Genomic DNA, 17,522 nt, shown 5'->3' with positions numbered 1-17,522 from the left:
AAGTTTGTGTAGTCACCGGGGTGGGTCCGAGGAGTTGTGATATGAGATTGTTGATGTATTTTCCAGGCTCGCGCCAGTGTCTTGTTTCGGCCTTGGGTGGGTCTGAGGTGAGGTGATATCGAGATTATTATTTATTTCCAGGCTCGTGCCAGCGCCTTGTTTCGGCCTGGGGTGGGTCTGAGGAGCAGGGATATTGAGATTGTTGATTATTTGAGATGAGTGATTATACATCAAAATATTCTTCCCCAATTCAAATAACATGTAAAACAAGAATAATCTGCTTGTGTGCTTTATGGTGGACTTTGTTAGTTTTGTTGAGATGTAGATCAGTGTTGTTCTTTTCATACATAGATCGGGATTAATATTTAATTATCTATAATTCGAGACATATGGTATATACATGAGAGTTTCCTTGTTTGGATTATTTCGCTCGACGTACTACGTCTCGAGTTGTAGATTTTTAAGTATTAATTCCATCTACTGTATGACCTTGTTGCTTGGATGTTTTCTGATCGCTACCTGCATGATCTTGTCACTTGGTTGATTTTTGGATTCTTCTGATTATTAGTATTCCAGTTGCATGCCTCTAACATTATTACTATCATCACATGTTCTATTTCTATTTCTGTTATCTCATTATCTATGTATATATTATCATTACTGTTATTGTATTTGTTTCTGCCTTGGGGGATCTTGCCGTGTGTTTCACACGCTGACGTACTCCTATTTTCTGGGTGTACGTCAGATTTAGGAGATGAGCAGCCTCAGTTCGGGATAGTACAGGAGTCAGATGATTTGCAGCAGTAAGGTCTTCCAGATGGATCAGAAGAATAACCTGAAGCTTAGACTTTTTTTCCTGTAGTAGTTGATAAGCGCTAGATCTCTTTTGCAGAACCTTACTTTAGTCTGATGTTAGATTTAGTTGTTTTAGCAGTACTTTCCTTTACTTCTGTTGGATTATGTATTTTTATATTTCCTAGTTGAACTGTTGTTGTAATAAGGGTATGTTTCACCCATATTTTATGTCTGGGATGATTTACCTTTGATGATATGTCTATTTTTATTCTGGGTTGTCTTTATATTCTTGCTATGTGTGATCGGGGACCTGTGACTTCGCATTGTACTTATTTCCAGACGCTTAGCGTATTAGGTTGAGGAGAAACATTTATTTTTATTTATTCTCTTTGATCTAATACGTCGCGGGCTTGTTCACGTTCCGGTTCCTAGGTATTTTGGGAAGCGGGGCGTGACAGGTTTTTTTGGTGGCCCACGCAGGTCACGGTCCCGAGTCCTCACTAGTAAGAATATGGTAGACAATTTAGATACATATCATATTTCATCCGTAAGACTACAATTAAGTTCTTATATTATTATTTTAGACTACAATTAATTTCTTATACTATTATTTTAATAACTATGTTTTAGTTCTTATTTTCCCAATATATTATTTGATTTTAACCTTAAATATCCTTTTGATCCTCGTTTCCCTTAGAATCATGATGGGTACTCGTAGTAACGATAACCCGTCTAGTAGCAGTGCCCCACAGCCCGAAGTGGATCCCAACCAACTTCTGACGATGATTCAGGGATTGGTTACCAATCAGCAGCACTTGGCGGGACAGCTTCACAGGGAGCCGCAGCACCAGCCTCCCCCTCGTCCAGAGTCTAGCGTTAGGGAGTTCCGGTATATGCGGCCTCCTTCTTTCTCCGGTGCCGAAGGACCTTTAGCAGCAGAGGAGTTTCTCAAGGTCACGGAGACTATTCTCACGGTGACCCGCATCCCTCATGCTGAATGGGTGGACCTCATGGATATTCAGCTCACCGACACCGCTCGGATTTGGTGGACTGCAGAGAAGGCTCATTTGGAGAGACCGATTTCATGGGAAACCTTCACACACCGTTTCAACAGGAAGTACTTCCCTCAGTCAGCCAGGGACGAACTTTTGCGAAGATTTGTGGAGCTCAAGCAAGGAGGACGAACAGTTGATGAGTACGAGGCCGAGTTTTCTTCTCTAAGCTGATATGCCCCCCACTTGGTGACGGACCCCACTATCAGGCGGCATCAGTTTCAGAAGGGCCTGGATAAGTATATCAGGTTTTCTCTAGCTGGTAGAGCACTTGCGACCCACGATGCCGTGTTGGATGCAGCACGCGAGATCGAGAGCGTTCAGAAGGAACCTGAAGACCCGCATGTGATTCAGAGCAGGACACCAACGGCTCCAGTCCGGACTATCGAGCGTTCACCTTCGAGTCAGCAGCAGAATCCGCAGCGACAGCAGTTTTCTCAGCGCCAACCACTTCCTCCTGTGCATCCCTATCAGCGCCTTGGAGTGCAGACTCGCGACCGGCCTTCAGTGCAGTGTTCCTATTGTAATTTCCGTGGGCATACCCATCAGGAGTGCCCCAAACGTCTTCGTCTGTGCTTCAACTGTAGATCCCCTGACCATGTCAACCGAGAATGTCCGCAACGACAGCAGTCCAGCTTGCCCCCACCTCCAGTTGGAGCGGCTCTTCCAGCTCCACCTCGATCAGACTCAGCAGCTCCAACTCAGCACGGACCTTATCCTCGAGCAGGGTCTCTTCCTCCACAGTAGCAGATTTATCAGGAAGCACGAAGGCAGCAACCATCACGACAGACATTCATGATGACGGCCATGGAAGCTAAGGAGAACAACCAAGTTATCACCGGTGAGAATAGTTCATTCTTAGTTTTATTTGCGTAGAACTTTCTTATTTTGCATTGCCTTATGATATTATTATAGAATTTATTTATGAGCACTAGTTTAGATGTATTTTCCTTCTACACTAGACTAGATAAGGTTCTTGTTTCTTCCGTTATTGCCTTATCACTTTTTGACTCCGGAACTTCCCACTATTTCTTGTCTCGTAACTTTCCATTGTTTCTTGTTTCTTGTCCCATCTGCTTATGGATATCATTCCATATCTGTCCCTGGGGTTCTTAATTTAATTCTGAGGACGGAATTTGTTTTAAGGGGGTAGGATGTAACAACCGTAAATTTTGATACGTGTTTAAATAATTTTTGTAGTATTTAAAATATTAAATTTGAACTTATTAATATTTTTCCTAATTTCTGGAATTTTTTTTTGAGTTTTCAAAATAAATAAATAATAAAATATATAGTCTTGAAAGTATTAATTCCGTAAATTATTAATTTACGGTTACAATGAATATTTTAAATAATTATTTTAACTATTGATACTATTAATAATTTTTTTATGTAAATTTGAGCTTAGTACATTAGTACAAATATAAATATATAAATATTTGGCTAATATTATTATATGGTTAATTATTATTATAAGTATTATTTTTAAATATTCTGAATAAGTAAATAAATAAATATTTTCCCTCTCTTATTTTTTCCTCTAATTTGAATTTGAATTCCTTCCAAATTCTTTCCCAATCAGCCATAATCACTTCCAATCAATTCTCTAATCACCATTAACTATTTCCTATTTTACTCCCGTATTTCTCTCCCTCTCACAATTTAACAGCTCAACCTCCTCCTCTTTATTTTTTTTATTCCCTAAATGTACCTAACCCTAACCTACACTCCCTGTATAAAAATCTTTTTCTTTTCTTTTCACGTGATCACCTAATTCAGCCGCCTACCCTCTTCACCGTACTCTCTCTCTTCTCTCTCTCTTCTTTTCTCTTCGACCGCACAACAACCCCAAGCCACCGAGCTTCGAACCCGACTGCCCTCACCACGCTCGTCCCCGCTCCGACGAACCTGACCGCCGCCCGACGCCTCCTCGCCACCTCCGCCTAGATCCGCCGCCCCCTCTCGTCGCTCCGCCTCCGACCAAGCCAACCACCCCGATCCGCCTCCGGCCACCACAGCAGCCACCCCGTCACTGCCCGACGTCCGACGAACCCCCTCGTCGCTGCCCCAGCCTCCTCGTAGCCGCTGTCCTCCACTGCTCGTCGTCACCGTCGCTGGCTATCGTTGCCTCCTCGTTCGCGGACTCGTAGCCTCGCCCGGCGACGTCGATTCGTTCGATAAATCCCCGAGGCAAGATCCCTCTTGCCGTTGTCTTGTTAATTTCATTTTTATCTCTTATGAATTTATTATGTGTATGTGCGTAGATTAGTTGTGTTGATATGATTTTAATTGTGTAATTGTTGATGATATCGCGGTGGATATATGCTATGAAATGATGCTAGGAATGATGAATAAATATGTCAAAAATAGTTTATGGGTAATTTTGTGTTGTTTGAAAGGAAGAATATATTTATAGAGTATTTTTAGAATTATTTATAATGAGGAAAATATTTTAAAAAGGAATTATTTCGAGAAAATAATTTATCTGGGATAAGGAGTATTTTTGAATAATTGTTATGACTGAAAGGATTTTATTTTAAGAAAAAGAGTATTTTAGATTATTTTATAAAATATCATAGAAATCATTTCTAAAATTAAAAGTATTACTGTTTATAAAGAATAAAAAAAATATATTTTAAGAAGGTTATTCTAGAATTTTATAATGAGAGATAATTTTTAAAGGAAATTATTCTTGGAATTAATAAAGGAGATAATTTTTTAAAGTAAATTATTCTTGGAATTTTATAATGGTAGTTCCATCTTGCATTGTTAATAGTAGCTTTACTTTCGTATGTTTCTTGCATGTGATCACGACCCCCTGTTCACACTTTATGACTTTGACGCTTAGCGTAATTACGTTTATTATTCCATGTTAAGAATCATGAGAAGTACCAGACTATAGTGACCTGTATGACATAGTTAGGATCTAGAATCTCGTGTATAGTTGACTTGGAATAACGAGAATTAAGGTGAGAAGTCTTGGTCCATGTGAGCGGTTATGATTATTGATTGTTTTCCAGGCTCGCGCCAGTGCCTTGTTTCGGCCTGGGGTGGGTCTGAGGTATTGTGATATGTGATTGTTGATGTATTTTTCAGGCTCGCGCCAGTGCCTTGTTTCGGCCTTGGGTGGGTCTGAGGTATTGTGATATGTGATTGTTGATGTATTTTTCAGGCTCACGCCAGTGCCTTGTTTCGGCCTTGGGTGGGTCTGAGGTGAGGTGATATCGAGATTATTATTTATTTCCAGGCTCGTGCCAGCGCCTTGTTTCGGCCTGGGGTGGGTCTGAGGAGCAGGGATATTGAGATTGTTGATTATCGGGATTAATATTTAATTATTTACAATTCGAGACATATGGTATATACATGAGGGTTTCCTTGTTTGGATTATTTCGCTCGACGTACTACGTCTCGAGTTGTAGATTTTTAAGTATTAATTCCATCTACTGTATGACCTTGTTGCTTGGATGTTTTATGATCGCTACCTGCATGATCTTGTCACTTTGTTGATTTTTGGATTCTTCTGATTATTAGTATTTTAGTTGTATGCCTCTATCGTTATTACTATCATCACATGTTCTATTTCTATTTCTGTTGTCGCATTGACCACGCATATATTATCGTTACTGTTATTGTACTTGTTCCTGCCTTGGGGGATCTTGCCGTGTGTTTCACACGCTGACGTACTCCTATTTTCTGGGTGTACGTCAGATTTAGGAGATGAGCAGCCTCAGTACGGGATCGTACAGGAGCCAGAAGATTCTTTTTTCCTGTAGTAGTTGATAAGCGCTAGATCTCTTTTGCAGAACCTTACTTTAGTCTGATGTTAGATTTAGTTGTTTTAGCAGTACTTTCCTTTACTTCTGTTGGATTATGTATTTTTATATTTCCTAGTTGAACTGTTGTTGTAATAAGGGTACGTTTCACCCATATTTTATGTCTGGATGATTTACCTTCGATGATATGTCTATTTTTATTCTGGGTTGTCTTTATATTCTTGCTATGTGTGATCGGGGACCTGTGACTTCTATTTTTATTCTGGGTTGTCTTTATATTCTTGCTATGTGTGATCGGGGACCTGTGACTTCGCATTGTACTTATTTCATGTGTGATCGGGGACCTGTGACTTCGCATTGTACTTATTTCCAGACGCTTAGCGTATTAGGTTGAGGAAAAACATTTATTTTTATTTATTCTCCTTGATCTAATACGTCGCGGGCTTGTTCACGTTCCGGTTCCCAGGTATTTTGGGAAGCGGGGCGTGACAAGACTTGAGCCTTGGCTTGAGGTTGTCTGTTCCCACTACTGTGCTGGCTATGCTGGAAGGCATTTTGAGATAGTTGCTATGGGGGGTAATTTGTAATTTTGTGATCTTTTTGTCCACATCTCAAACAAGCTCTAGTATTTCTCCAATAGTTTTTCGTTTCATGTCCGGGGATATGACAAGTATCATATCTCACAATCTTCTGGTTGTGAAATTGTTCCTCTCTGTGCTATACATTCTGCTTTTTATTTCTCTAATTTCTATTCTTCCCACTACAATTATTTGGCCAAAATCACTTCTTTGGAATGGAGTTGCTCGCCTCATTATTTAATTTTGCATCTATCTCATTTTTCTTAATTAACAAGGCTTTTTTTAATAATTCTCCATACGTAGGGAGTTCAAATGCACCGACTGTCATCCCAATGCCTGGTCAAAGCCCTTTTCAAAATGACGAGCTCTATCCTCTTCCTTACCCAACAAGTGAGTATCAAATTTTAATAGATAAGTGAACTTCTCCTCATATTTAACTACTCTCTTTTCACCTTACTCTAATTTTAGGAATTCTTGTTCTTTTTTACTTGTGGACCATTGAGGGAAAATACTTTTCATAGAAAATATTATTAAATTCCTTCTATGATATCTTGTACGCATTTTCTCCTAACGTTCTGACCTACATTGGCTGCCACCTATAAGCACGGTCTTTAAATATGTAGACTTTATAGTCGACCTTTTTTGCTTCAGGGCATTTTATATATGTGAAAAAAAAATTTCATTTCAGTGACCCAATGCTCAGCAATCATTGAATTAATAGTTTCTCAAAACTGGGTAGACAGTTTCTTGAATTCACCCATGCTACTCCTTAATTTTGATTATTCACTGTTCTAGTCTGGTTACGATCGATTTGATCTTGTTGTCTAGTGACTATAGATGTTACTGCTTGCAGTAGTTCCACATGTGTGTTGTTTTCTATTGGATTTCCTGAGGTTGATGCATAACCAATTCTAGATCTCATCATCTCTCTTATCATTTAACTGAGATCATTATATTTGTTAGGTCAACTTTTATATAATAGACAATCTCTAAGCCAGTCATATATCTGCAATTCAAGTAATTATGAATTTAATCATTGCCCAACATAGTAACACAAATCAGTACTTACAAACCAAAAGTATATTTTTGATATTTAATTTTTTAGTTTATACACATATATGAGTATATGGGTTTACATATATACATGTGTTTCTACCCAAAAGTGACCTACATATACCAAAAGAGTACCTAAGAAAACTCATATATTGTTCTTACAAAATTGTCCTACTAACTACACTTTACTCTATCGAGAAAGAGGAACTGCTAGAGCTAGACTCCTTATCGGTTGACTCGGTCTCCTCCAACTCATGGCTATTATCAGAATCAAACATAGAATATGGGTCGATAACATAAGTTCCACACCTGTCAAGATCGAGGTTTACGTCTATACCAAGGTCACTTGACTCGCCCTCAGAGAAGCTGAGTCCCTGATCATCAATGGAATCCCCAGCCACATGACACTCAATGCCGGAGGAGTCGGATGAAATCATGATGACTTCAGAGGGTGAAGATTCTATTGGAATAACCTTTACTACTAGTTCATCGTCATCAAAGGGATCGGTCTTGGATTCAGAAGAATCTACTATAGTGACCTCTACTGTCTATACATCAGAGGAATTTGACGTCGCACGGTATTCTCTTTGTTTCTCCTCTATATTTTATTCTTCCACGGATTCCTGCCCCCCCCACCCCCTACCCCTCTTGCAAGTTAAAAAGCTAAGCTCAATTGCAGGTGGTAAATGGAGAAGGGTAGGGTTCTCTAGAGGTCCTAGGTGGCCAGCGGCATGACCTCGCCAGAACTAGTTTTTTTTCAATACTCACAGAAATCTTAAACCCATCCAATTCTATCAGATTCCTAATATTAGTTTATTCTATACTCTAGAAGAACTTCAAATTAACTATGCTAAATAGGTCCTGATTGTATACCTTTGATTCAATGAGTTGAAGTACTCTCTTCTTCTCCTCACTTCTCCTTCTCTTTCTTCACCAATAAGTCTAGGGTTTGGGGTTGGGGGAGGATGGGGAATGTTTATCATGGAAAAGAGAAGACTTCCTCCAAGTTCTATGGCTTTATATTTTTTTCCATTTAATTTCCTCTTTTCTCCTTTTTATCTTCCCTTAAGGGTCTGTTTGTTTGCACGGAAGTAATTGTGAAGTAGCTGAAGTAAAAGAAGTAGATGCTACTTCTACTACTTCCAAGCAAAAAAGTGTGTTTGTTTCTCTGAAAAACTTACTTCCAATACTTCCTTAAATGCTTATATGGCGCATACGTGTCATCTTTACTTCCAAAATATTTTTCCAATCCTCAATACTCAGAAGTAGTTCGGAAGTAGTTGAAATGCATATTAATTATGACATAAATAATTTTTTTTTAATATTTTTCTGTTAATTACGTTTACTTCTAACAACTTTTTATTGATAAAATTACTTCCTAATAATATTTCCAAATGTTATCCAAACAAAAAAAGTAAATGAAGAGAAAGAAGTTCTACTTCCATTACTTCTAAAAATATATGAAACAAACAAAAAATGTTATTTCCACTACTTCCTACTTCATAGTTTTGAAAGTTACTTTTATAATTTACTTCTTACTTCTAATACTTCCATTATCCAAACGTGCCCTAAACGGTGCCTCTGTTTTCTTCTAATGATCGAGAGCCACCAAATTGGTGAGGTGGCGCTTAGCAGGAAAAGAATAGGGAACATTTTTTTATAGAACTCCCTATTAATATTATCATTTGCATAAACTCCTTAAGATAAAAATAGGCTAATTAATTTTTGTATTGGGTCACTACAATAAAACTACAAATATGCACCAACAGAACTACAAAGAGTCTACCCATTATTTTGTCGATAACACAATGGGTCTATCCACTATTTACCCTAGTTGAAAACCATATCATTAACTTGGAGTATTTTTGCACAAAATCATCTTAACTTCTTAAATTAGAGAGACCCATCGTGAGCTTTCAAAATTACAAAAAGCTGTCATAAGCTATTGAAATCGGTATTGTCGTGAACTTCAAAATTTGTAGAAAACTATCACAAACTACTAAAATTTGGTATTGTTGTGCGCAGCGGAAATTTCGGCAGAGTTTTTGGTGCACAATAAGAGAGAAAGATCGATAAGAATTCTTGTTTCTCAAGGGGAACAAGAATCTGAAAGCCTAATATCCCATCAAAGTGGGATATTAGCTCTTCCTCTCGTCAACTCTAGGACTGCGCGTCGAGGGATCCTAAAAAACTATTACAATGGCCACAAACTCAAACAACCAATTTTACGTGGTTCGGCAAACTGCACACGTCCACGGGGCAAGGAGGGGGATCTACTATTACAGAGAAAATACAATAGGTTTACAATCTCACAAAATAAACCCTCAAACTAACTCTCTAATCTCTCACAAAAAAACAGCCACCAAATAGGATTTTTCTCCTCTGCACGAAGCCCAAGAAAAATCCACAACAGCCTTTTGCACGCGGTCCAAGCCTCTGCCTTTTGCACTTGCACCGAACCCAATGGAGAGAGATAGCCGCAATTCCCCTCTGTACTTTTTCACCAAGCTTGCTCTTGCACCAGCTCTCTGTAGCCGCACAAATCAACCTCTTGCTTGTACCCCTTTTCACCGCCTCCACATGCACCCTAGGGTACAAGCAAGAGATTGATTTGTGCGGCTACAGAGAGCTGGTGCAAGAGCAGGCTTGGTGAAAAAGTACAAAGGGGAATTGCGGCTATCTCTCTCCATTGGGTTCGGTACAAGTGCAAAAGGCAGAGGCTTGGACCGCGTGCAAAAGGCTGTTGTGGATTTTTCTTGGGCTTCGTGCAGAGGAGAAAAATCCTATTTGGTGGCTGTTTTTTGTGAGATATTAGAGAGTTAGTTTGAGGGTTTATTTTGTGAGATTGTAAACCTATTGTATTTTCTCTGTAATAGTAGATCCCCCTCCTTGCCCCGTGGACGTAGGCAGTTTGCCGAACCACGTAAAATTGGTTGTTTGAGTTTGTGGCCATTGTAATAGTTTTTTAGGATCCCTACGCGCAGTCCTAGAGCTGACGAGAGGAAGAGCAAATATCCCACTTTGATGGGATATTAGGCTTCAGATTCTTGTTCCCTTTGAGAAACAAGAATTCTTATCGATCTTTCTCTCTTATTGTGCACCAGAAACTCTGCCGAAATTTCCGCTGCGCACAACAAGTGGTATCAGAGCCCAGATTCCAGATCTAGGGTTTGGTTGGAGGAGTAGATCAATTTAGAGGCTCGTTTAGGGCTTCGTTGGTGATAAAGGTGGGATCTTTTGGTAAAAACTCTATCTTTTTAGTTTTGGATCTATTCTTCGTTCGTTGGTGCGTAAGATGTCGGGGAAAGAAGGTACTTCGGGTGTCGAGGGTGGTGCTTCTGGCATGAAGACTATTCAGAGTTTGAATATCCACTCTATGAAGATAGATGTGAAGAAGTTTAATGGCACAAAGATGTGATGAATGAGACTTCTGCAAAGAAGATTTGGGAGATTCTCGAAAGCAAGTATTTGACCAAGAGTGTGGAAAATCGCTTGTATTTGAAGAGGAGATTTTATCGTTTCCAATTGAAGAAGGGAACCTCCATTAGAGATCACATGAACCACTACACGAAGCTTCTTGCGGATTTGACGAACGTGGATGTTATAATTGAAGATGAGGACAAGGCGTTGTTGCTATTGAGTTCCTTGCCCGATGAGGAATATGAGACCTTCGTCCTTACTCTTATTAATGGGAAGGCATCCCTTTCGTATAGTGAGGTCACTGCTGCATTGGTGAATTATCAGCTTCGGAAGAAGGATAAGGAGAATTCGACTGAGTCGGTAGCAGAGGCGTTGGTCGCAAGAGGGAAGAATCTGAACTGACAGAATTAGAAGTCACAGTCTAGAGTAGGAAAAGATCAGTGTGCTTGGTGCAAGGAGACTGGTCATTGGAAGAAAGACTGCCCAAAGATCGACGAATGGATAAAGAATAAGCAGAAGGGAAAAGGGAAGCAGGGGAAGCAGCCATCATCAGAAGCAAATATCGTATCGGATGGTAATAATTCTGACTCTTCTATTTATTCGCTTTCTATCAGTCCTACAGATAGCTATTCGGAGGAATCTGAATGGATGTTGGATAGTGGTGCGACCTATCATGTGTGCCCTAGAAGGGAATGGTTCTCCAGTTTTGAGAAGCTGGTGGATAGTGGTGTGGTGTACATGGCTGATAACCGTGCATGCCAGATCCTTGGGATAGGAAAAATTCGCATCAAGATGTTTGACGGGACTGTTAGGGAGTTAAATGATGTGAGATATGTTCCTTCTTTGAGGAAGAACTTGATCTCAATTGGAGCTTTGGTTGGAGAGGGTCTGAAGGTTCGTGTTGAGGACATGGTTCTCGAGATTGTGAGAGACTCTCGTATTTTGATGAAGGGCATCAGGAGGAATAACATGTATTACTTGACTGGAGGTATAGTGACAGGTGGAGAGCTGGCGACTTCTGTTGATTCGACTAGACTGCGGCATTTGGGGCTTGGCCATTCCAGTATTGATTCCTCGCATAAATTGAAAGAGGGTGTAAAGACCTGCAATTTAAAGTCCAGTGAACATGTTGATGTGAGCAAGAAGACCGAGGTGAAGTGTGGCACCTCTATTCACCGTGCTAAGGGTCGTTCTGGAGGAGTTCACGTGGATGTTTGGGGGCCTTCCAAGGGGGCATCATTGGGAGGTAATAGGCGTTTGGTTTCCTTTGTTGGTGGCTGTTCTAGGCGTGTTTGGGTTGCAACCAAATCCCCTTTGGAGAAAGTCCTAGTAGTATCCAACAGATTGAAGAAGTGTGTGATAGACAGAAAGGTGAAGGTACTCTATTCTGGTGGGAGGTACAAGATGACCTATTTCTGTATTGGAGCCGAGCTCACGGTATTTCGAGACACTTCGTTAGAAAGGAAATCTTGGGACAACTAGATAGAGTGACAAATTTGGAGAACCGTACCTTTCTGGAGGAGGATCGGTGTTTGTGGTCGAGCAATGGTTTGCAGAAGAGTTTCTGGACAGAGGCTTCGACATATTTGGGTCATCCTATTAAAGAGTTGTCAACTGCTGTGATTGGAGGTAAAACTCCATTAGAAGATAGGTCTGGTAGTGTCACTTTGGTTGAGGCTTCGATGAGGGAGCCAATTGACTCTCAGCAGGTGGAGAGTTTTGGACAGACCTTAGAGGTATCGCAGCGGGTGGAGAGTGATGCTACTCCATATTGGGTGAAGATTACTCCAGACCATACTGCATTATTTGGGATTCAAGCTGAGGTGACACGGCTTGGAGATCATTTGGTTTTGGATGCAGATGATGAGTTAGGTTTTGAATCGAGTGCAGCTGGCAGATGTAGCTTGGATATGGTCATTGGTTCACCTCAGATGGAGGTGTTTGAGGCCATTGGAGGTGCTATCAGCCGCAGAGTTGATGATATTAGAGAAGGGTTGCGAACTCTTCTAGTGGATTGAGGCCTTTGGAGACTATTTGGGTGAACTACGTTCGGCTTGATTCCTTAGGCAAGAGGATACATAGGCAGTCTTTACGATGCAGCCGGTTTGGGTTTTGATGGGGGTGAGATCGATTTGGTGAGTTGATACCGATATTTGGAGAGTGTTTGCACTCTCATTTGGGTTCTCGACTTGTTATGGATTGAGTCTGTTGTCGTGAATTGTTTCACTTCGTACTGGACACAACAAGTGAGACATTTGTTTTGGTTGGTGTCGGCTCAGTTTTGAGAAAACTTCGCCGATGTGGAGAATTGTGAACGAATGGGATGTGTGGTGGGCCAGACCCACGTGACCTCAAAACTCTCCGCGTGAAGAGAGTTCACGAGCCCACAAATGACCGTTTTTCGTTGCAAACATAAATGAAAATAGCCCACCCGAAGTCGCATCAGAACTTTATAAATACCCTTCTAGGGTTTCGTGAAGGATTGGTGCATGTGGAGGCGGTGAAAAGGGGTACAAGCAAGAGATTGATTTGTGCGGCTACAGAGAGCTAGTGCAAGAGCAGGCTTGGTGAAAAAGTACAGAGGGGAATTGCGGCTATCTCTCTCCATTGGGTTCGGTGCAAGTGCAAAAGGCAGAGGCTTGGACCGCGTGCAAAAGGCTGTTGTGGATTTTTCTTGGGCTTCGTGCAGAGGAGAAAAATCCTATTTGGTGGCTGTTTTTTTGTGAGAGATTAGAGAGTTAGTTTGAGGGTTTATTTTGTGAGATTGTAAACCTATTGTATTTTCTCTGTAATAGTAGATCCCCCTCCTTGCCCCGTGGACGTAGGCAGTTTGCCGAACCACATAAAATTGGTTGTTTGAGTTTGTGGCCATTGTAATAGTTTTTTAGGATCCCTCGACGCGCAGTCTTAGAGCTGACGAGAGGAAGAGCTAATATCCCACTTTGATGGGATATTAGGCTTTCAGATTCTTGTTCCCTTTGAGAAACAAGAATTCTTATCGATCTTTCTCTCTTATTGTGCACCAGAAACTCTGCCGAAATTTCCGCTGCGCACAACAGGTATTACAACAGTTGGCAAAAACTCTGAAGATCTTCTTCTACACAGCTCAAAAGTTAACGAAATGTATAATTCTGTCTTCCTCCTTTTCCTCCTCCATATCTTCCATATCTTCATATTTTGAATTAGTCCCTCAAATCTTTGAAGTATTCTGAAATTATAGTTTCTCAAAGATGTTAATTGTTTTGAAATTAGTGCTGCTAGTTGGCACACGGTTGAAAGATTTGGGGGACTAATTCAATACATTAAACAATTTAGATGGACTAATTTCAAAATATGAAGATGTGGTGAACTAATTTCAAAATATGAAGATGTGGTGAACTAATTTCAAAAGATGAAATATGTGGCGGACTAATATAAAAAGACCCAAGAATAAATTGCAGATACATCCTCCCTTTCCTAAGAAAAGTCAAGGTTGATAAAAGAATTTTCAAGATACAAACTAAAATGCTTATCTACAAAAATACCCTTTAGGGGCTGTTTGGTTGTATGTTTTTACCATGTAAAAGGATGTAAAGTGTAAAAAAGTGGGTCCCAATGTCAGCTTTCATCACTTTCAATTGTTTGTTTGTAGTTGTGAAAACAGTGTAAAGTGATTTCATATGCTGATGTGGCTTGTAAAGTGATTTCATGAAAAAAAGACATGATTTTAGGAGAAAAGTAACATTGAAGTTAGGAAAAAATAATAAAAAATAATTCCAACCAATATGATCATTTGAGTAGGGACCACTTTTTATACTTTCCAAACAAACAATTAAAGTTTTATTTTGCAAACCAAACAAGTGTTTTATGATTCTAATGGAATCAAAAACAAACAAAGAAAAGTATAAAAGTGAAATTGATGAGGTGGACAACAACTTTCCAAGTTGTGTCATAAATACACAACTTTACCAACAACAACCAAACAGCCCCTTACTATATATACATGTTTCCATGCGTGTCCTTCACTTGAATCACTTCCATCTTGATTCTCACCTTCAGGTGACTTTAGGGCTAATTCAAAGAGGCGGCAGCCCTCGAATTTCTAAATTTTTTTCTTATTAATTTCTTTGAATCAAAAATAAAATTATGATAACATCATCAATGGCGATGAATCCAATCCTATGGACGAGGGACGCTGTCTTTAGTTTCTCTCTCAATCCGCCCATGTACACTGCTAATCGTCGCAGGTCCTTTTTTTTTTTTTTTGAATTTTTTTATGATTTATTAGTCATTTTTTTCTTTAAAAAATCATTTTTTTATTTTATTATTGCAGATGGGGATCTCCACGAGCAATTGCTATTCCAAACAATCATATCCCAATGCGCAGCCGTGAAGCCAAAAATAGGTTAGATTTTGATGGGTTTACTTGTGAATATGATGATGCTAGAAATTTAAGGATCTTTTTATAAGTTTTATTTGACAAAAGTTATCTTTGGTTTTTCCCCCTTGTAGAGATTGTATTTTGTCTGCTTTTTAAAAAAATTATGGGGAAAAAAGTCTCTTTTACTCATACATATACTTCTTATGATGTCAAATTATAGGAGCAACTTAATTATTTTTAGTCTTTTAAAATATTGCTTCATCTAATTTATTGAAGAAGAAATAATTAGCTAAATTATCTATCATAACTTCAATTTTATATATCTATTCTCCTAACCGTCAATCTAATATATTTTTGAAAATTAAAACCCTGATGTTTTAGCATGAGCATGAGAACTCAAATTTTTAGAAGATACTATTTAATTAAAATAAATCATAAATTCTGTCAGTGAATGAATTTTAATAAAAATACTCATTGACTGATCATATGCTTCGCTAAATAATTTTCCTGTGTTGGAGTTTCAAATAGATTATGATTAGATACACGTGTAAATTGAATTAGAATTAAATTTCGGATTTAGATACGATATTATTAGGTATAGCAGTGGGGTTTGGTTGGGACCAAGAAAGATAGAATATTTGTTTAAAATTTCAGCGTAATTTTTTTTTCTAAAATATTAGAATATTTGTAAAAACAATGGCCCTTATGTAATACAAGTATTCATGTGACTAGCATATCCTCACCTTTTTAATTAGAGGTAAAAATGCTAATATATTATGGAAGTAATACGCAATGGTTCAAGTAATATGGTCGGGTATTTTTCCTTGGCATGTATTATTTAGAACTCAAGATTCATGCCAACTAACGTGTATACTTTCATTTATACTGGATACACAAGTAGTTCCTGCATAGAAGAATTTCAACTGCTCTATAGAATTTCTATGCAGCTTGTAATATTCCTGATATGACTCCTCTAAGAGAACTGGGATCCAGCAGAAACTGAGCCAATGGAAAGTAGATTTTGAGAGGATCTCCATGTATCTAATTTAATGGTACCTACTTGAAATTAAGATATGACCGAAAGCTTCAAGTCTGCAAGATTCTTGCAGCAAGGTCAGCCAGCCTCACCAGCAAAAAACTAATCAGAAACTCTACGACGCAAGTATTGTACTATGAGTCTGATAAATTAAAAAAAAAGCTCAACGAGCCTGAAGGCTGGTGTGAGGAAAGTTAATTGCCTAAATTAAAGAAAAGTAAGACAACTATATTAAATGAAAACTAAAAATGCATAGAAAATTCTATGAACAAAATAGTGCAAGTTATGTAATTGTTGGTGGGCTAGAAATTAACCACTGATATTTTAGGTTATTAAGTTTTGAGAATTAACCTAGAGCCTGAGTTTACCTTGCTATATCATCTCTTGAGCTAAGATAACTATAACAATAGATCAATTTAAGACAATTCCTTCTTTTTTTTTGTTGGCAAAATTAATCTTCAATGAATTGTTATTATCTCCTTTAATAATCAAAAGCTCATTGTTGAATTTAGCTCTATCTTTTTCACTTAATTTTGTCCAGTGGTAACTCCCAACAACACTTTGTGCGTATAACTATCCACGTCTTTTTGCAACTCTTGTACACAATTTAAGGGCACACCAGATATTGTGACATGTATCTAAAAATAAAAACATGCCATGTAAATACATTATACTTAATTATAAAATGTATTTCCATTTGTAAAATTGTCTCCCACGCCCCTTCAAATGTTGCTTGAAAGAAACTGAAGGGGTATGAGTTTAAAGTGCTACAATAATTTCAGTTTTGAGAATTAACCTAGAGCCTGAGTTTACCTTGCTATATCATCTCTTGAGCTAAGATAGCTATAACAGAAGATCAATTTAAGACAATTACCTTAAATTGTTATTATCTCCTTCAATATCCAAAAGCTCCTTGTTGAATTTAGCTTTATCTTTTTCATTTATTTTTATCCAATGGTATCCCTTTTATTGCTAGAGGTGTTGTATATCCTTGTAGTTCAACCTACAGAACGAATCCGGATTGTTTAACTTTTATGTGGATTTTTTCCAACACACACTTGTGCTTACAAGTTCCCCCTTCCCCAAAATTTTAAACTTAGCGCAGGTTCTATCGACAAGGAAGTGAATCTGTGGCCAGTGTTTCCCTTCCTTCTTTCCTCTTTTGCGTACATACATAAAGTGAAAATTTTATATAGCTTAAATATACCAATGACCCTGGTATGTCAATAGGGGCAGGAGTAAACCTATTTGTTTCCATCTATAATATGTATTTCAAAGAAACCTGCTTTTGGCTTGGGTAAGCTTCACTTTTAGAGTTCCAAAAAATGCCTTCATATTTAGCAGGAAAAAAGGGAAATTCTCTCACACTTAAAAAACATCGGAAACGCTCACACACATGAAAATTCAATCTAAATGCCCTCAAACTTTTTTTTTTTTTTTTTTGGGGGGGGGGGG

General features: G+C 38.7%; 1 protein-coding gene across 1 annotated transcript in view; it reads left to right on the top strand.

Moving 5' to 3' along the window:
• LOC109826098 (4-hydroxy-tetrahydrodipicolinate synthase, chloroplastic-like) overlaps window positions 14,671-17,522 on the top strand; it is a 4,198-nt gene continuing 1,346 nt past the window's right edge. Inside the window, exons 1-2 of the mRNA XM_020393063.1 lie at window positions 14,671-14,897; window positions 14,984-15,055. Of these exons, the coding sequence (XP_020248652.1) occupies window positions 14,797-14,897; window positions 14,984-15,055 (173 nt within the window). The 5' untranslated portion in view covers window positions 14,671-14,796. The remainder of the gene's footprint in view (window positions 14,898-14,983; window positions 15,056-17,522) is intronic.

The sequence above is a fragment of the Asparagus officinalis genome, chromosome 10, assembly GCF_001876935.1.
Source record: "Asparagus officinalis chromosome 10, Aspof.V1, whole genome shotgun sequence".
NCBI classification, from domain to species: Eukaryota; Viridiplantae; Streptophyta; class Magnoliopsida; order Asparagales; family Asparagaceae; genus Asparagus; species Asparagus officinalis.
This window is presented reverse-complemented; position numbering and strand designations above follow the sequence as displayed.